Source organism: Acanthopagrus latus, chromosome 8 (genome assembly GCF_904848185.1).
Source record: "Acanthopagrus latus isolate v.2019 chromosome 8, fAcaLat1.1, whole genome shotgun sequence".
Lineage (NCBI taxonomy): Eukaryota > Metazoa > Chordata > Actinopteri > Spariformes > Sparidae > Acanthopagrus > Acanthopagrus latus.
The window spans coordinates 11,902,687-11,922,619 of NC_051046.1; the positions used below are offsets into that span (position 1 = coordinate 11,902,687).

The 19,933-nt window shown below is 40.3% G+C and overlaps 1 protein-coding gene across 2 annotated transcripts; it reads right to left on the minus strand.

Annotated features, from left to right (window-relative positions):
- Window positions 1-971: 971 nt before the first annotated feature.
- On the minus strand, window positions 972-19,933 carry LOC119024122 (mucin-2-like). 2 transcript variants are annotated; one of them, XM_037106605.1, is made up of 44 exons: window positions 19,838-19,933; window positions 19,434-19,689; window positions 19,223-19,337; window positions 18,472-18,562; window positions 18,251-18,378; window positions 17,929-18,145; window positions 17,319-17,444; window positions 17,068-17,182; window positions 16,825-16,975; window positions 16,594-16,707; window positions 16,433-16,502; window positions 15,713-15,850; window positions 15,327-15,491; window positions 15,089-15,183; window positions 14,876-15,002; window positions 14,520-14,775; window positions 14,348-14,400; window positions 14,156-14,259; window positions 13,806-13,957; window positions 13,545-13,683; window positions 12,589-12,699; window positions 12,282-12,461; window positions 11,930-12,169; window positions 11,682-11,838; window positions 11,339-11,467; window positions 6,559-10,906; window positions 5,277-6,432; window positions 4,958-5,132; window positions 4,608-4,855; window positions 4,259-4,442; window positions 3,962-4,172; window positions 3,678-3,853; window positions 3,433-3,502; window positions 3,243-3,343; window positions 3,112-3,143; window positions 2,852-3,029; window positions 2,631-2,735; window positions 2,498-2,538; window positions 2,243-2,362; window positions 2,013-2,111; window positions 1,757-1,885; window positions 1,638-1,677; window positions 1,423-1,546; window positions 972-1,319 (listed from the first exon to the last, which is right to left on the minus strand). In XM_037106605.1, exons 1-44 carry the CDS (start codon window positions 19,923-19,925, stop codon window positions 1,109-1,111), a joined length of 11,265 nt encoding a protein of 3,754 aa, XP_036962500.1. In that variant the 5' UTR covers window positions 19,926-19,933; the 3' UTR covers window positions 972-1,108. The 2 variants fall into 2 exon arrangements, with proteins under 2 accessions (XP_036962500.1, XP_036962499.1); XM_037106604.1 differs by having other exon boundaries at window positions 5,277-10,906.

Genomic DNA, 19,933 nt, shown 5'->3' on the forward strand with positions numbered 1-19,933 from the left:
GAATCCCACATCTTTTCCTTTACATAGAAGATGCAGCCATTTTAAGCTCTCTCTGTTTTTAACTTTCCACCTTTTCTGACTTTTCTCACCTTTTAAAGCTCTTTCTTGCTTTAATTTTCCACCTTTTCAGTCTTTTTTCACCTTTTTAACCTCTTCCTGCCTTTAACTTTCCACCTTTTCAGTCTTTTTTCACATTTCTGAGCTCCTTCTGCCCTCTCAATATACAACTTTTTGGCCTTGTCAGTCTTTTTTCACCATTTCAAGCTCTTTCAGGTCTATTGCTATACAGCTTTTTGGCCTTGTCACATATTCATCTTTCTGCCTTTTCAACTCCTTAAAACATTCCGCTTTATGTTCAGCTATGGAACTGTTCAACTATCAACATGTTCAACTTTTTAACGTCTTTCGGCCTTTAACGTTGCAACTTTTCCAGCTTTTTGATTTTTTCAACTTTTCGGCAGGACGTTCAGCAGATTTCCAAGAGCGTTTCAGCCTTCAGCATTCACACTGTATTTTCGTAGGAAATACACATTTTTCTAGTTAATATCTGGAACAAGCTGATACAGAAAATACCATACAAATTCATTGTCAGTGTGCAGAAATGTATTTTCTGACGTAATAAAATACTACATACTGTAAGCTGTTTGGTCAGTATTTAGTAACATATCGCTGTCAAACTTGTGGGAGCTGTCTCGGATGTTTGGGAATTTGCCTTACCAAGTCTAAGTGTGTTTTTTTTCGGATGGTAATGAAGCCTGCTGTGTCGTTTCTATTCAGCACTCTGGCTTCTTCTCAGAACCAACTGACCCCCCTCTCCACTTCACCCTTCAAAGTTCTCCTTTGATTATTTGATTAATGATGATTGGATTTTTTTAATGAATATAATTCATAATTGATAGTTTATTATTACAAATCAAAACAAGAAACAAAAATAACTTAAATAGGCTAAAACAAGACAAAAGAGTTGATACTTCAAGTTGCATTTTTTTAATTTGAATTGATGAATACTCTCTACAATCGTAATAATTTGTAAGAGATGTAATGATTAAGATGACATGAGAAGAAACTTTCACATCCCACATCCATCAATGTAATGACATATTGTGTATTACGCCAGAGTGAAGCTCCGCCTCCTGCGAGCTGACTGTCCAACAGCTCTGGTGCAGTCTGTGTGGCCACAGCCACACTCCTCCACATGGATGTAGGTGTAGGGTACCACCTCTCCATTCAAGCACTGCAAGTCAATAGTGCGATTGCTGGAGCGTGTCTCCTTACAGCAGGAGCAAGAATGCTGCATAGAAGCTGCTGCTTCAGAGTACCTGAAGAAGGCAGAGGAGGGATTGATAAATGCAAAAATCTGCACTAAACTATTCCCAAACAGTTTCTATCTAGAGGAATGAGAATTTTTAGTGTTCTCCTTACTTGGTGAAAGTGTTGCAGGATCCTTCACAGTATGGCATTTGGACCTCCTGGTTAGATCGACAGCTCTTGTGTGTAATGTGAGTTTTCATTGTTACTATCTTACAGGCCTTCTCCTTCTCTACACCTTTTTTTTTAAAAAGAGACACACATTCAGCTTTTCTTTCAAATACATTTTAAGGAAATGTACACACAAATCAAAACATGGTCATACTCACATGTCTTACAACAGCCATTTGCTGCAGTCTGGATTGTTTCCTAAGGAGGAAAATACACTACATCAACAAACTGATGTTCTCACGAACGACAATCCAGATGTGTTGAAATGTATACTTACAGTTTTACAGTTGCTCTCCTGGAATGGCGGACACACAATGTGTGAACTGATTGTTGTTAAAGTCTCACCACTCCGAACACAGCTGTAGAGCTCACACTTATTCCCAAGTGGTGACCAGGTTTGCCCAAGCTGGAGAGCAGTGAGATGAGGGTACACACATATACCAGAATTCACACAGACACCTTATTACTGAGAAACTTTGCGCTGATCATGAGGAACATTTGGAATAGCAGCCAATATAGATGATTCAACTTACCGCCACAAGCTGCTTGGTACCATTAACATTGACCACACAGTGCGTCTGTACACAATTTCCGCAGCATTCATCTGAATGTGTTTGCACATACTCGTACCCCTGAAGGAAAGGAGTAGTTGATTTGCCAAGTAAAGTTTACAAGTTCACCCTCCCAGTTAACATATTCTTAAGAAAACAAGTTGCATAGTATTCAGTGTGTGTTCAGGTATGATGGGCGCAATTCCTCTTACCAAGTCACAGCTTTGACATTGCCGTGGTCTACAAGTAATCTTGAATAGACCGGAGTTGGGATCAACCTCAAATGAACAGGTACAGTCTTGACAAACAGCTGCAGGAACTGACATACCAGGCTGGCAAATAAAGAAGACATGTATTCATACTTTAGTCATTCATAACTGAAGTCTAACAGATATAATTTAATAACAATAGTGACATGTTAACAAATTACGTAAGAAATAATTTTTGCAATTATAACTTTTTTTTACCTGGTATTCAATGTCTTTGTGCACACAAACTCTCTTAGGATCTAGAAAAGAGTAAGACAATGGAAACTGCATGAAAGTGTCTCTGTTGTCCTGAGGTTTAATATAAACTCAAGCTACGAATTAATGAGCTCACCACATCTATGCTCCGGACAGCATCCTCCCTCAGGAACACTGAAAACTGGTTTATATCCAACAGGACAGTTCATGTTGGTGTCTGGGCAAGTGTTGCTGTGACATTCTTTGGAGATGATAGAACAGTGAAAGCAACTAGTTACGAACCATCCTCAAGAATTGTCATCTAGATCATTTTTAAAACTGTTGAAGAAAAATTTGCATTGATGCTACATGTCTTACGGCAAACAAAGACAGAACAGCAGGGGTCTGATGGATTAGTCTGGCTGACAAGAACAAATCCTGGGCCAGTGCAGTTTGTCTGAGGTGGTGCTGGGCACACCTTAGGCTTGCATGTCACAGTCTTGGTTGACTCCTCACAGATGCAGTCTTGGCAGTTATACTCAAACCTCTCATTAAACTGAAAGAATACAACACAGTGGTGTCTTAACAGTCTTTTGCAAGCAACGGTTAGGGCTAGGATTTTAATTAAACACTCTTACCTCACGAGGAATGCCCTCGGGATCAATACATCCTGTTGAGCAAAGGACACAAATGAGCATTCCTAGGACTTCACGATTGATTAGATACTTTCAGCTCACTGGCACGACATGAACATTTACAGCACACTTACCACACTTGTCAACACATATGCCAGACTCTTTGTTGAAGAGTTTCATTCCATCGGGACAAAAGCAGCCCTCAGTGGTGAATTTTGAAGGTGGTTCATCAAGACTGTAATATTGAATGATCAAGAAAGATGTCAGTTTACACCATTTGTGGTCAAGAACACTGTAAAATGAATACACTGTCTTCAAACTCACTTGTCATCACATGTTGGTTGTTCTGCAGGACCACATGGCTTATATACTTTGTCAGATGGGCAGTCGCTTGCTGTTAGTGAAGAAAATGTTTCAAAATACATATTGTCCACCTATTGTATAAACTTAATTATGCAGCAGCCTAAGCAATGTCTGCTGGGTGCAACAAAAGTGAAAAAAAAAATACTTCAACCTCCTGATTCCACTGATCTCAGCATTTATAGTCAAAATATTGAGGGGTTGCTTACCACACAGTTTGGTGTGGTTTCTCCAGTGAAGGCAAATTCCCTCCTGAGCACAGGCAGCAGCATAAGTCTGCAAGCTTGTGCACTCCACTTGTGCATTAGAAACATGGCAGCTATCAAAAACACAACCTTGAAAGAATCTGTCTGGAGAGACGAAGGGGTGGCACTCTTCAAATACACTGTGAAAGTAAAACACAAACAGAGTACAAAAACAGTTATGGTGTTTAAACTGCAGCTTTGCCAAAGTTATGGAGATCAATTTATCTACTATGGAGGTTTATGCCTACCTGCCCTTAAGCATATCACATATGGAATCTGGCCTACATGGTGTTAAGGTTGGTGGAGGTTCGGGAGCACTAGTGGGCAGTAGAGTTGGTATCTGACAGTCGGGTTGGTAAATATGTTTTGCAGGCCAATAGTCAGCCATCACAGCACAACTTTCCACCAGCTGGCCTCCAGGCAACATGCAGTCATCAGCCTGATTGTTATTGCATGTTCCTGAAAGAGAGTTCCAAGCAGTTAATATTACAGTCTGAACACAAATCATTTCTAAACATGGCCATTTGAGAGAGAGATGTTCTTACCACAATGGCCCTGTGTGTTATTGCCAAAGTTTTTAAATGGAAGGCTGACACTAAAGCCAGTTAATCCGAAAGTAATGACCACATTAAGACGAGGGATCTCAAAAATCAAGTTAAGGCCAGAGCTCAAGACTTTAACATCTCGTTGTGAATAAGGTAGTTTCAAACGGACTCCATCTTTGAGTGCCTACAGGGAAAAAGTAGAAAAATTATATCACAAAAAAAATGTTGTATGACAAAATTAGCCATTAATGCTATTCTACATTTACAGTAATAATTTATTCAAAGTTAGTCTGTGTGTTTGTTGTGTTTTTCAGAATGTACAATAAATCTTTCTTGTGACCATACATACCTCTAATTGTGCAGCTCCAATTAGGTTATGATTCATGAGTGTGATAACTTGTGAATTGTATGATATAATTATCGATCGTGGACAAGAAACATCTTCAGTGGGATCACAGAAGACATTGTCAATATAAATCGTTAAGTGATGTTTTGGTAAAATCTCTTCCATTAAAATATAAGTACAGTTCCCTTGATAACTGTAGTATAAGCCATCAAAAGTGATGTAATGAGGATCTCCCCAGCCTTCACATTCACCTAAAAAGAAACACAAAAAAGTTACAAATCTTAATTCAATTAAGGGGAAACCTATGAGTCAAAAAACATGTCAAACAGCATTGTAACCAAAGAATGGCTTACAGTCACAAGCAGAATAGTTGCAGCAGAAGTGCTCATCATACAAAATAACTGGTTTCTTTCCATTGGCACAAGTAATGTTCTGAATCGGTGGACATTCATATGGAATTATTTCAACTGTATTGTTCTCAATGCATCTGGCCATGGTGCAGTTGCACAATAGGAAGGTCTCATTTGTCTGATGTAAAGAAAAAAATGGGGAAAATTAATAATATAAGTCATTTGCAAAAATTCATACAAGTTTATTACTTTATTACTTAATTTATTACTTAATAATACATTGTGTATACTTTCATTGTGCTAGATATATAAAGATTCTTACTCCGACGTTCCATTCAGGGCAGTCAGGTTTAGGAGGGGTGGTTGGAGGCACGGTTGATGGTGGAGCTTCAGATGTTATGGTCGTAGATTCAGGTATAACAGGGGCAGTTGGTGGATTGGAACCAGTAACAAGAGGTGGTAGAGTAGTAGTAGTAGCGGTAGTGGGTTCCGTTGATGGTCTTGTGGTTGGTGGTATAGTTGGAGTAGTAGGTGCAGTTGTTGGTGGTGTTGTATATTCAGTGGTTGGTTGCGTAGTTGGAGTAGTAGGCACAGTTGTTGTTGGTGTTGTATATTCAGTGGTCGGTTGTGTAGTTGGAGTAGTAGGTGCAGTTGTTGGTGGTGTAGACATTGTGGTTGTGGTTGGTGTTGTAGGTGTGGCTCCAGCTGAAGTTTGAGAAGTAGGTTCAGTTGGTGGTGGTGTTGTATATTCAGTGGTTGGTTGCGTAGTTGGAGTAGTAGGTGCAGTTGGGGGTGGTGTAGTCCTTGTGGTTGTAGTTGGTGTGATAGGTGTGGTTTGGGCGGTAGTTGGAGAAGTAGGTTCAGTTGGTGGTGGTGTTGTATATTCAGTGGTCAGTTGTGTAGTTGGGGTAGTAGGTGCAGTTGTCGGTGGTGTAGACATTGTGGTTGTGGTTGGTGTTGTAGGTGTGGTTCCGGCTGTTGTTGGAGAAGTAGGTTCAGTTGGTGGTTGTGTTGTATATTCGGTGATTGGTTGTGTAGTTGGAGTAGTAGGTGCAGTTGGTGGTGTCGTAGACCTTGTGGTTATGGTTGGTGTTGTAGGTGTGGTTTCTGCTGTAGTTGTAGAAGTAGGTACAGTTGATGATGTTGTATATTCGGTGGTTGGTTGTGTAGTTGGAGTAGTAGGTACAGTTGTTGGTGGTGTAGACCTTGTGGTTGTGGTTGGTGTGGTAGGTGTGGTTTGGGCTGTAGTTGGAGAAGTAGGTTCAGTTGGTGGTGGTGTTGTATATTCAGTGGTTGATTGCGTAGTTGGAGTAGAAGGTACAGTTGTTGGTTGTGTAGACCTTGTGGTTATGGTTGGTGTTGTAGGTGTGGTTTCTGCTGTAGTTGTAGAAGTAGGTACAGTTGATGATGTTGTATATTCGGTGGTTGGTTGTGTAGTTGGAGTAGTAGGTACAGTTGTTGGTGGTGTAGACCTTGTGGTTGTGGTTGGTGTGGTTTGGGCTGTAGTTGCGGAAGTAGGTTCAGTTGGTGGGGGTGTAGTATATTCAGTGGTTGGTTGCGTAGTTAGAGTAGTAGGCACAGTTGTTGGTGGTGTAGATCTTGTGGTTGTGGTTGGTGTGGTAGGTGTGGTTTGGGCTGTAGTTGTAGAAGTAGGTACAGTTGATGGTGTTGTATATTCGGTGGTTGGTTGTGTAGTTGGAGTAGTAGGTACAGTTGTTGGTGGTGTAGACCTTGTGGTTGTGGTTGGTGTGGTAGGTGTGGTTTGGGCTGTAGTTGGAGAAGTAGGTTCAGTTGGTGGTGGTGTTGTATATTCAGTGGTTGGTTGCGTAGTTAGAGTAGTAGGCACAGTTGTTGGTAGTGTAGACCTTGTGGTTATGGTTGGTGTTGTAGGTGTGGTTTCTGCTGTAGTTGTAGAAGTAGGTACAGTTGATGATGTTGTATATTCGGTGGTTGGTTGTGTAGTTGGAGTAGTAGGTACAGTTGTTGGTGGTGTAGACCTTGTGGTTGTGGTTGGTGTGGTAGGTGTGGTTTGGGCTGTAGTTGGAGAAGTAGGTTCAGTTGGTGGTGTTGTATATTCAGTGGTTGGTTGCGTAGTTAGAGTAGTAGGCACAGTTGTTGGTAGTGTAGTCCTTGTGGTTATGGTTGATGTTGTAGGTGTGATTTCTGCTGTAGTTGTAGAAGTAGGTGCAGTTGATGGTGTTGTATATTCGGTGGTTGGTTGTGTAGTTGGAGTAGTAGGTACAGTTGTTGGTGGTGTAGACCTTGTGGTTGTGGTTGGTGTGGTAGGTGTGGTTTGGGCTGTAGTTGGAGAAGTAGGTACAGTTGGTGATGTTGTATATTTGGTGGTTGGTTGTGTAGTTGGAGTAGAAGGTACAGTTGTTGGTTGTGTAGACCTTGTGGTTGTGGTTGGTGTTGTAGGTGTGGTTTCTGCTGTAGTTGTAGAAGTAGGTGCAGTTGATGGTGTTGTATATTTGGTGGTTGGTTGTGTAGTTGGAGTAGTAGGTACAGTTGTTGGTGGTGTAGACCTTGTGGTTGTGGTTGGTGTTGTAGGTGTGGTTTCTGCTGTAGTTGTAGAAGTAGGTGCAGTTGATGGTGTTGTATATTCGGTGGTTGGTTGTGTAGTTGGAGTAGTAGGTACAGCTGTTGGTGGTGTAGACCTTGTGGTTGTGGTTGGTGTGGTAGGTGTGGTTTGGGCTGTAGTTGGAGAAGTAGGTACAGTTGGTGATGTTGTATATTTGGTGGTTGGTTGTGTAGTTGGAGTAGAGGGTACAGTTGTTGGTGGTGTAGACCTTGTGGTTATGGTTGGTGTTGTAGGTGTGGTTTCAGCAGTAGTTGTAGAAGTAGGTACAGTTGATGGTGTTGTATATTTGGTGGTTGGTTGTGTAGTTGGAGTAGTGGGTACAGTTGGTGGTGTAGACCTTGTGGTTATGGTTGGTGTTGTAGGTGTGGTTCCGGCTGTAGTTGGAGAAGTAGGTTCAATTGGTGGTGGTGTAGACCTTGTGGTTGTAGTCGGTGGTTCAGTTGACACACTAGGTGTAGTAGTTGGGTTTATGCATTGATCACAACATACTCTGATTTCACAGTCAAAGCACTTTCCTGGACGTATGGGTTGGTCTTCTTTTCGACATATTAAACCATAACTCACATTACAAGAAACAACTTGGCCAGTTTGATCGCGATATTCATCGAAGGACAAGTGAGGATAAAGTGTGGATCTACATTCAATTAGGATAGGATTTGCACATATGTGTTTACCACTATTTGTGATGTTCTCATATGTTTCCCAGTCATTTTTGTCTGTAGCTGGGTCATGTTCATCATACCACTCTGACCACTCACATGGTGTCGAACACGGTGTAGTGGCAGAAGTTACAGGAATTGTGGTGGGACTTACAGCTGTTGGTGGTGTAGACCTTGTGGTTGTGGTTGGTGTTGTAGGTGTGGTTTGGGCTGTAGTTGGAGAAGTAGGTCCAGTTGTTGTTGGTGGTGTTGTATATTCTGTGGTTGGCGTAGTAGGTACAGTTGTTGGTGACGTAGACGCTGTGGTTGTGGTTGGTGTTGTAGGTGTGGTTTGGGCTATAGTTGGAGAAGTAGGTCCAGTTGTTGTTGGTGGTGTTGTATATTCTGTGGTTGGCGTAATAGGTACAGTTGTTGATGGCGTAGACGCTGTGGTTGTGGTTGGTGTAGGTGTGGTTTGGGCTGTAGTTGGAGAAGTAGGTTCAGTTGGTGGTGTTGTATATTCAGTGGTTGGTTGCGTAGTTAGAGTAGTAGGCACAGTTGTTGGTAGTGTAGTCCTTGTGGTTATGGTTGATGTTGTAGGTGTGATTTCTGCTGTAGTTGTAGAAGTAGGTGCAGTTGATGGTGTTGTATATTCGGTGGTTGGTTGTGTAGTTGGAGTAGTAGGTACAGTTGTTGGTGGTGTAGACCTTGTGGTTGTGGTTGGTGTGGTAGGTGTGGTTTGAGCTGTAGTTGGAGAAGTAGGTACAGTTGGTGATGTTGTATATTTGGTGGTTGGTTGTGTAGTTGGAGTAGAAGGTACAGTTGTTGGTTGTGTAGACCTTGTGGTTGTGGTTGGTGTTGTAGGTGTGGTTTCTGCTGTAGTTGTAGAAGTAGGTGCAGTTGATGGTGTTGTATATTTGGTGGTTGGTTGTGTAGTTGGAGTAGTAGGTACAGTTGTTGGTGGTGTAGACCTTGTGGTTGTGGTTGGTGTTGTAGGTGTGGTTTCTGCTGTAGTTGTAGAAGTAGGTGCAGTTGATGGTGTTGTATATTCGGTGGTTGGTTGTGTAGTTGGAGTAGTAGGTACAGCTGTTGGTGGTGTAGACCTTGTGGTTGTGGTTGGTGTGGTAGGTGTGGTTTGGGCTGTAGTTGGAGAAGTAGGTACAGTTGGTGATGTTGTATATTTGGTGGTTGGTTGTGTAGTTGGAGTAGAGGGTACAGTTGTTGGTAGTGTAGACCTTGTGGTTATGGTTGGTGTTGTAGGTGTGGTTTCAGCAGTAGTTGTAGAAGTAGGTACAGTTGATGGTGTTGTATATTTGGTGGTTGGTTGTGTAGTTGGAGTAGTGGGTACAGTTGGTGGTGTAGACCTTGTGGTTATGGTTGGTGTTGTAGGTGTGGTTCCGGCTGTAGTTGGAGAAGTAGGTTCAATTGGTGGTGGTGTAGACCTTGTGGTTGTAGTCGGTGGTTCAGTTGACACACTAGGTGTAGTAGTTGGGTTTATGCATTGATCACAACATACTCTGATTTCACAGTCAAAGCACTTTCCTGGACGTATGGGTTGGTCTTCTTTTCGACATATTAAACCATAACTCACATTACAAGAAACAACTTGGCCAGTTTGATCGCGATATTCATCGAAGGACAAGTGAGGATAAAGTGTGGATCTACATTCAATTAGGATAGGATTTGCACATATGTGTTTACCACTATTTGTGATGTTCTCATATGTTTCCCAGTCATTTTTGTCTGTAGCTGGGTCATGTTCATCATACCACTCTGACCACTCACATGGTGTCGAACACGGTGTAGTGGCAGAAGTTACAGGAATTGTGGTGGGACTTACAGCTGTTGGTGGTGTAGACCTTGTGGTTGTGGTTGGTGTTGTAGGTGTGGTTTGGGCTGTAGTTGGAGAAGTAGGTCCAGTTGTTGTTGGTGGTGTTGTATATTCTGTGGTTGGCGTAGTAGGTACAGTTGTTGGTGACGTAGACGCTGTGGTTGTGGTTGGTGTTGTAGGTGTGGTTTGGGCTATAGTTGGAGAAGTAGGTCCAGTTGTTGTTGGTGGTGTTGTATATTCTGTGGTTGGCGTAATAGGTACAGTTGTTGATGGCGTAGACGCTGTGGTTGTGGTTGGTGTAGGTGTGGTTTGGGCTATAGTTGGAGAAGTAGGTCCAGTTGTTGGTGGTGGTGTTGTATATTCTGTGGTTGGTGTAGTGGGTACAGTTGTTGGTGGCGTAGAAACCGTGGTTGTGGTTGGTGTTGTAATTGGAGAAGTATGCACAGTTGGTGGCGGTGTTGTATATTCTGTAGTTGGAGTAGTAGGTACAGTTGTTGGTGGTGTAGACCTTGTGGTTATGGTTGGTGTTGTAGGTGTGGTTCCGACTGTAGTTGGAGAAGTAGGTTCAGTTGTTGATGGTGTCGTATATTCTGTAGTTGGCGTAGTAGGTACAGTTGTTGGTGGTGTCGTATATTCTGTAGTTGGCGTAGTAGGTACAGTTGTTGGTGGCGTAGACGTTGTGGTTGTGGTTGGCGTTGTAATTGGAGAAGTACGCACAGTTGGTGGTGGTGTTGTATATTCTGTAGTTGGAGTAGTAGGTACAGTTGGTGTGGTTACAGGTGTGGTGGCCATAGTTGTTGGTGATGTCGGTGGAGCAACAGTTGTAATAGGACATGCCTCTACACACATTTGAGTCTCCTCATCAAATATGGGTTTGTCTTCAGGGCATACAGGGTAACAGCCTGTAAACGTCACAACATGAAACAACACAAATTACATCTTGAGTGAAAAATACACCCATCAGACAGAACATTAAACCCTGTGACAGGTGAATGTCATTGATCATCTCATTACATAGCTTTGCCACTTGCTGATGGGTGTAATTTTTGCTTACATTTTATTTAAATCTTTGACCCTGAAGCTAGCCAGTTGATCATTTCTTTTCCTACTTTGTCACACAAGGTTTGCCAAATTGGATCAGTTTGACATTTAAGATTTTACAGGACCATGTCATTCTCAGTCCCTTTTATGTGTTTATTGAGTGTACTTTGGTGTGTGTGATGATCATTGTTTCTATTCACTGCTGGCTGTAAAACAAATTGCCCCCCTGGGATAATGAAGTTGATCTTGACCTAGCCATTAACCGAGAGGTAAGTAAGGTGAGACGTTCTTACCTTCCAGGTTGGGTATAGGGTTGCTGCAAATTCCTTGTGGATTTAAGCAGGTCTTGTAGCAAGGTGTGTGACAGGGGCTGTAGTGCCACTTGCATTCTTCTGGGCCGTTGTAGTAATCACAAAAGACGGCTAGTAGGAAAAAATACAAGGTATGCCATCTTTGTTGATTCGGATACATATTTCAATCTCAAGGAACTATGTTCATAAATACAGTACATCACACATACAACATCTTGCCATCAATCTTTAAACGCTGGGGTCATAAGAATTTGTGGATCTAATGACAGGGTCTTGGCAGAAAATGGCTCAGATTAAAATGAAGGTAAATCTGTTCAGTACTTACGACAGATTTCTGGAGTTCTCCAGGCAACGCAGACACTGGCCTCATTACAAGCCTGAGCGTAAGCTGCTACTGCTGAGCAGAAACACTCACAATCTCCCCCGGTGTCGCAGGCACAAGAGTCTTTCACACAGTTTTCATAAAATGGATGGGGATCAACCTGTATATCAACCAAAATATATAATTATTTTTTTTGAATGTGTCCAATATTTGACCATGTGATTTAATAATACAAACACATTGGTGATTACCTTTTTGTGACAGTCTCTGAAAGTCTCTCCAGTGATAATGCCGCACATCATTTTTGCCCAGTAGTGTCGTTCTGGTCTTGCTTCACAGGAATCAGGAATTGTTTCCACATCTGGACAGTTGCTTGACACTTTCCAGCTGTTTGCAAACTCTAACAGACTGCTCACTACCATCTGACCGTTGGTGGTGAAGTCATTCTGTCCATCACCATCAAAATTTCCACACAGGCCACACACCTCTCCCTGTACAGTCAGAGAAAGGGAATCAGTTACTTCTTTTACACACCATATCAAAGCTTTGAATACTTTCTGAGAGATTTCAGTCATCATCACTCAAACAAATACTGTTACTCACACTGTGCTGTGGTTCCAGGAGGATGCGAATTGTTGTTTTGCGATCCCACATCACTGCCAGACCGATGTCTGATTCTACCACCAGATACAATCCAACCCTCCTTACTTTGTACGCAATCACAGAGCCTTCTTCCAGGTCTACCTCTTCAAAGGTACCCTTTGATAGTTTGACTTCCTTTCGCTGTAATGTTAAGAGAGATATTTTCTGTTGCTTTCACTGCAGTTTAATGTATTTAATATATTTCATCTAGTCATGTTAAATACTTTATAGAATAGAATACATGTCAGTTGTTGGTATGAGCTCTTACCCCTAGTTGGACTCTGACAGTTTTGGAGCATGTTGTGCCTGTAGAGCCACATGGTACATTTTCTGTGATAACTCCAAAGTTGTCATGTACTGTTTTATTCCCGCACTTGTTCTTAAAGGAGAGAGATTCATTCAACATGTTCAGTCTTTTTGCATATAGTGTACAGAGACCATTGATCACATTAAAATTCAGCTTAAATTTTCTAGTCCACAATATTTTTTTTTTATTTTCAAAAAAAGTCTAGAACATATTAAGTCCCTGGAGATCATATAATTATCATTTTTCATTCATTACTTCATCTTAATGCTACAACATGTAAGAATTAGTAGCCTGTCGAAGATCAATCCAAAATGATGGGGGGCAGCATATCATCAGAGTAGTCAGCAGACATCTCAGCAACACAATACAGATGTCTTTGACATAATGCCAAAACTTTGATTTTCATATTTAGTTAGTAATGTCAATTAATTTATGAGTGTTTTATACTAAGATTCTGGCCAGGTCTTACACATTGCAAATTTTAAATGAAACATAAACATAGCATAGTTGATGCATACATCAAATATTGACTGTATCATCAGTTAGAATTGGATAAATGTCATGTCTATGAATTTCTAAAATGAAGCCTGGGAATTAAATTAAAGCATGAAGGTCTGCTTGTCCCAAAATGTACTATGTAGTGCACTGCAGTAAATTTACTGTCTGACATTTTATTTTAATTCGCTGAATTATGTATGTGTAAACACATTTACTTTATAGTACAGTACAAAAAACTAGCTTCCATTGCATCTAAACTACGTTCTGCTGAAAATTACCTTTGCAAAATATGACACTCAGTTCTAGATGTAAGGTATCTCAGTTTAATTAAATAAATAAAATAAATATTGGGCATCACCAAATCCGGGGATAACTAGACACAGCCTGTCATTTTAATGATTTTGACATGCATTATTTACCTTAAGAGCAACATAGGCACAATGTCCTTGAAACCCATATGTTTTCTTGTCAAATGTACTGTAGTGACCGCTCCCATAAATAACGCAAGTTCCTGGACATTTTTTCTCTGTGCACTCCCACTTTCCACTTTTGCAGGTACTAGATGCATCAGAAATGGTTAAAATTACAAAATGTCTTTTTTAACAGTAAGAGTAACACATGCATGCAGATATGGTAATATTTTACAGCATGCTATAAGATAAAAATGACTAAGGTCATACCAGGTGTTGCACTGGTTTGGGATCTTTCTTCCAACAGCATAAATATGCCCATCATGTTGACATGGACAATCACTTTCTTTAACACAGGAACCTTTGCCATCATCAAGAAGCCCAGCTGGACACTGACAGCCGGATTCACACTCTGTGGATTCCTGGGAAGATAGTAGGATCACAGTGATAAAATGCAAGAACATTTGATGGTACTGTTATAAACCACTGTTCTTTAGTGTTAGTATAAACTGTTGTAACTATACACCATGTGTTACATCCACAATATACTGCCCACCATTTAATTCAGGACATATATAATAAATCTAGGTATCAAAGACATAGTGGCAAAAATAACTCACACAATCATCACTGTCCAGGTTTGAACAAGTTCGAGCACACTGCAGTCCAACTTCTCCTGTTCCCGCGGTGGAGCAGTTGAAGAATACCTTTGGAGAACGGCATGCTACAACAAAAGTAGAAATGGTTTTTAATATGCTGTACATTGTATCAACCCAATGTAGAGATGGAAAACAAAACAAAACAAAGCTTACTTGATGAGCGGGTTCTCCAAGAACGGCAATGAAGCATTCCATTGGTGCATACACTAGAAAAAGATATACAAAACTTCAGGCGAGGCAAAAAAGTTACCTAAAAGACAACATTGATTTGTTCAGTAAATCAAATGTATTGAAGGCACTACAATCATGCTAACAACTGACTCACCAGTGTTCGTCTTTGATATTGATAGACTTTCCTGGCTTAACATAGATTTCATTATGGTAGCAGGAACATTTTGCCATGGGAACGCAGATTCCATTTTCATTTAGGTAGAGACCCTCTGAGCAGGAGCAGCCATCCACAGGCAAAAAGTCAGAGGTGCAGCTCTGCTGCTGTGAACCCAGTGATCTGCAAGTCAACTGGCATCTCTGATGCTTGTATGAGAAGGTCTGAGATGCTGGGCAGCTCTTTGTGTATTTATCTGTTTTGTGCACAATGTGACAATGGTTATTTGATAGTTTTATGACTAACTAATGAGAAATCATTACTCAGCTTTACCACAACATGAAAAAAATCCTTACCGCACACATTCTCTCTCCAGTCTGTCAAGAAAACTCCCTTTGATGCACAAGCTCGTGCGTAGGAAGAGAAGACGGCACACAGACAGGCCTCACTCTTCTCACAGTTACAGCTAGCATAAATGCATCGCTGTAGAAGACAGCAAACACTTTCAGAAAATTAGATACTCCATCAAAATCTAATTAAATGATAGACAAACAGAGGTTTTGCTGTACCTTGTAGTACATCTCAGGATCCACCACTGAACGGCACTGTGCAAAGGAGCTGTCTGGACTTAGCAGCAAGGCACACCAGTGTTTGGCGTAATTCTCTATGAGTAGATGATCAATCATTTTTAATGTGTTTAAATGTGTTGTACTGTCTACACGAAGATAAGAAGTTAGTGTATACAGCTATGTGAATAAAGAGAATAAAAGTAGAGAAACAGTAGCATAATCAGCCAGTGTGTTTTACCATTTTCCACACTGAGGGAACAGGGGTCATCAAGTCTTTCCTGTCTGTCTCCACACATGAGGTTAGCTTTCCAGGAGTTACAGAAAGTTGCTGCTGTTCCCTCCACAATCCCCTGGGGAGTCTTCATGTCATCAGACAGGACCATGTTGTAGTTTCCACATAAACCTTAAGAAACCAAATATTTGATCATTTAAATTTTACATTTAATTTTTCAATGTATAATTCAGTTAGGCATCAGGTCTTAACCACTGAAAATAAACAAATGGCTGAAACCACAAAAAGTAAAATATAAGGTGTAAATGCTGTGAAATACATTTCCAAAATGGACATGATGACTAATTGGGTTAGGAACTGGATTAATTCACGTGACATGTATACAAGCTTACCACGCGTCTTTGCTCTGTAGCTTTGTTCCAGACTGACATAGACTTGCATTATAGGTACATGCTGGATCTGAATCTGTAACCCAAAACTGGTCTGGAGCAAGATGTGAAAGGATGAAGCGTGGAATATGTTGATGTCCACTGTGAATAAAGAAAGGTACAGTGATTGCTTGTACACATTGACATATCTAAAAATAACAGTAAAAAACCAGGGTGAGGCAGATCATTGCTGTGTTTTAAACTACGGGACAAGACTGAACCGAAATTAAAGTTAAATTTAATGCTAAATGTCCATTGTGTTTCTCATTCCCCATTCTACTCTGCTTATGATCTCTGATCATGCCACAGTAAATTAAACGTGCTCGTTACTAGTTACTACTACTAAGAGTTATTTTTTGTCCCCACCAAAATGGAATAATTATTAGGATTACACAGATTACCAGTAAAACTGTGCTATTATTTGCAGGGGAATAATGCCCTGCAGTGCACACTTTGTTAATGATTGAAAATGGTTAAATATTGAAATATAAATGAGAAAGTTTAAAACATTATTTGAATCATTGTTAAATGAATCAAGTAATAAAAAGTTAGATAAAAAGTTAGTTAGATTAATTCCAAAAATGGTATATCAATTGATAAAAACATCACCGCAGCCTTAGTCATAGCATTAATGAAATATGACAATAATATATTTTGTTTAGAGTTTCTTATTGTTTGACCCACCTGACTGGTATGGCAAAGTGATGGTCTGCATATTTTGCTTCACTGTGCCATCAGAAGTGAACATTAATACCTGAATAAAACAGAATTGATCATTAGTGTTGCAGGCATCAATGTAATTGATTGATAACTACAGTCTTCCAAATTGACCATCTTTAACTCACATTATTTCTGTCATTGTTCAGCACGACTTTAAGAGCCTTAAGGCAAGTGTCAAACTTCTGATTTGCACATGGTGCCAGCTGAGCCAGGAGGGTAAACTTTGGACTTGCATGATCCTGAAAAAAAAAAACAGAACAAAATGTGAGTGCAATTAAGATAAATGACAACATGTTTAATATCAGCTGGTTATTTATATTCTGCCATGTGACTGGACGAAACTATGCACCATTCACCTTGCTCTCCACTTTAGCTAGGGTGTAGTAACACTCTCCATGGAAGGTGTAGGTTTTGCCATCAAAGGTAGTTACATGTGAACCCTCTTCAACTGCACATGTAGCAGGTGTTTGGAGGCTCTTACAAGCCCACTGACCCTCAAAACATGTACTGAAACAACACATTATTAAAGTTAACAAAAAAAGTTTAAGAAATGATCATGTATGCAAAATTCTGTTGACATAATCAAATATTTGACACACCATTCCTCACTGTCCTGCCGATAAACCTCGCCGGAGTTATAGATTTTGCTGTGTTTGCACTGACACTCAGATCGAGCGATACACCCTCTCATGGAAATATCATCAAAGACAGTTCCTGAAGTAGACACACGAGTCATGAACACTCACAGACAAGGACAATGAAGTCCAACAGAATCTTTAAGGGCATTAAAAAAATTAATAGTATTGTATATTTGACATAATCATAGTATGCACAAGCTAACAGCACTAACCTGGTGGACAAAAGCAGCCGTCCATTTTGTGGTCCTCACACAGGGAACTTGTATCTTGATGTGTGCATGTATCCATGCAAGGGGAACCACTTTCTTCATAAACCATGTTGAATGGGCACTGTATAGCTTTGAAGATATGGTACAGTTGAAATACACAAAGGTAGGTGTAAATGTATGTGAATTATTCAGGTATATCAAGGTTGGAAGTAACTCATTAGATTTTTTTCCTTAAGTGTAACAAAAGTAGATTTTATTGTGTGATGATTAGAAATGATTTATTATATTTTTGTTACAAATCAAATCAACACAGCACTTCTTTTTCAGCCATGAGCGCCAGCAACTGGAAAAAAATATGCAGATGTTTGATTTGACACAGTTACATAGAAAAAGTAGACATTTCTGTCTTATCATTAAGTCTTTTTCCCATGTGTTTCTCAAATAAAAATAATTAATAGTCTCATCCCAGAGTTTATAATGTTAAGAAGAAGTATACAGAGCCATTAATGTGATTACCAATCAAAAGACTTGGTTTTCATTGGGCTCTTTTGTTATATCTCTATTTTGTGAGGTAATAAATGTGAAGATATGACCACAAAACACAAAACCTTACCACAGAACTGAGGTGTCCTCCAGTTGGGAGGTTGCCCTCCTGCATGGGAACACTGTCGAGAGAACTCAGACAGCGTGCTACAAAGACAGAAGTCACTTGTACTGTTGGTGCAGCCACACATGTCCTGGACGCAGGCCTGGATGTAAGGTTTGGGGTTTATCTGATTGGTGCAGGAGCTCCAGGGCTCTGAACGCAAGATCTGGTCGCAGGTGGTTTGCTAAAAGGGGAAAGGAGACAAATAACAGAGACAAAGTTACTCTGCTACAAATGTTTATATTGTAAAGTATCATTATTGCTACTACTAGGTGGATAAAAAACTCACAAACTCCTTGCATGACTCCAGCAAAGCCTCAGCTGATTCCTCTTCCTCTTCATAGGGGTCCTCACATTCATCATTTGGACGATGGACTTTATGTTTGTTGCCAAACTCAATGGAGCTGATTTTGCGATCTGCGTATTATTGTAATTATTGTGTCAAAGGTTAAATAAACAGTGGATGATTGTTGAAATGTATTAATATAAAAAGTCAATAAACATAAATACCATTATGGATGAACTCATCGTAGACAGAAACACCATTGAAATCTCCACAAAGTCCACAAGTACGATTGGCATAGTCACGATCTACTTCCACCTGCAACACCATCAATAGGTTATTACAAGTTTCACATTCAAATAACATATTGTGCAATTCAACATTTAAATGCAAACAAAAAAAACAGTGGTGCTTTACAAAATGATTTGAATGGAACACATATTGTGATACTATCATAGTTTGAGCTACTTTACTGTAATTACCGCTCCCATATTAGTTAACCTCACTCAATTTCTTCAAAGAATTCTGAGGAATTCATTTAAATAACACCAAGAAAAACATTTAAACATGACTGTATCTCTGTGAGTTAATCTGTAATCTGTTCCATGTCAATGAAAGATAAATGGGTTCCAATGTTAGATCTAAAAAGAATCATCATAATTGTCTTGACGAAACAGTTTATGTATTGCAATGTACTCTTTATGGTCCTGTATGTGCCTCATACACGAGGCTTTGAGGAGAGCTGTATTGAGGTTTTTCTGCCTGGTGTATCACACAATGATAATTTTAAGCAGAAAGAAGGTAACAAACATTCATCCATCCATCGCCTGTAACTGCTTATCATTTACAGGGTCACGGGGTGGCTGGAGCTGATCCCAGCCGACATAGGGCCAGCTGCGGTGTAGACCCTGGACAAGTCAGCAGTTCTTCACAGGAGGTAACAAACATATTTAAGGAAAAACAAGTTTTATTTTTTACCATGACTGCGTCATCACCATTCCACATAACGACAAGACCGACTTTAGATTGGAGTTTCAAGTAAATCACATTTCTTTCCACTTGTACTCCTGCATTGTAGTATGGCAATTTGACACTAGAGAAAAAGAGTAAGTTTCATATATTTTAGTGCAAAATTATCACAGAAACAAGAAGTACAGTTGCTTTGGAGAAAACACAGCTTTTTACTCACGGGACGCCGTTCACAGTGACCAGGTTCTTGCCGAGGTGGAATGAAAGGTCGTTGATGGTGACCAGCACATAACTGACTGTGGGGTTTCCATCATGCTCTTTCCTTTTCATGTGCACTGAGAACTCCTGGAAGGTCTCGTGGCAGTCTGAGGCCAGGTTGTATTCACATGTACCAGGGAACTGATACACATCTCCATCAAATGTCTTGAAGTGCTCTCTGCCCCACGTGCTGCAGATGCTGCTGACATGGTTGCGAACTACAGAAGATTTTAGAGTGCATAAAAAAGTTTGTGTTATGAATGCTCTAAATCATTGATATTAGATACAGTGCTATTCATTATCAATTTGTCTGCATTCATAAAGTAGAATAATACATCCAATAATCCAAAACAATAACAATCTTACCCAGTCTGCCCTGGACATCAGTAACACTGCCAACAGACAAAGCAAGGAAACACAGCCACACAGAACTCCACCTCATCGTGGCCACCATGGGCTTAC

Bases quoted from the DNA above. Each gene is read 5' to 3' on its own strand.
- LOC119024122 (XM_037106604.1), bottom strand. From the start codon at position 19,925: ATGGTGGCCACGATGAGGTGGAGTTCTGTGTGGCTGTGTTTCCTTGCT. The intron at 16,976-17,067 runs GTGTGTCAAATA...GTGTTGTTTCAG, and splicing joins CGGCAGGACAGTGAGGAATG to TACATGTTTTGAGGGTCAGT. The intron at 12,170-12,281 runs GTGAGTAACAGT...CTGACTGTACAG, and splicing joins TCCTGGAACCACAGCACAGT to GGAGAGGTGTGTGGCCTGTG.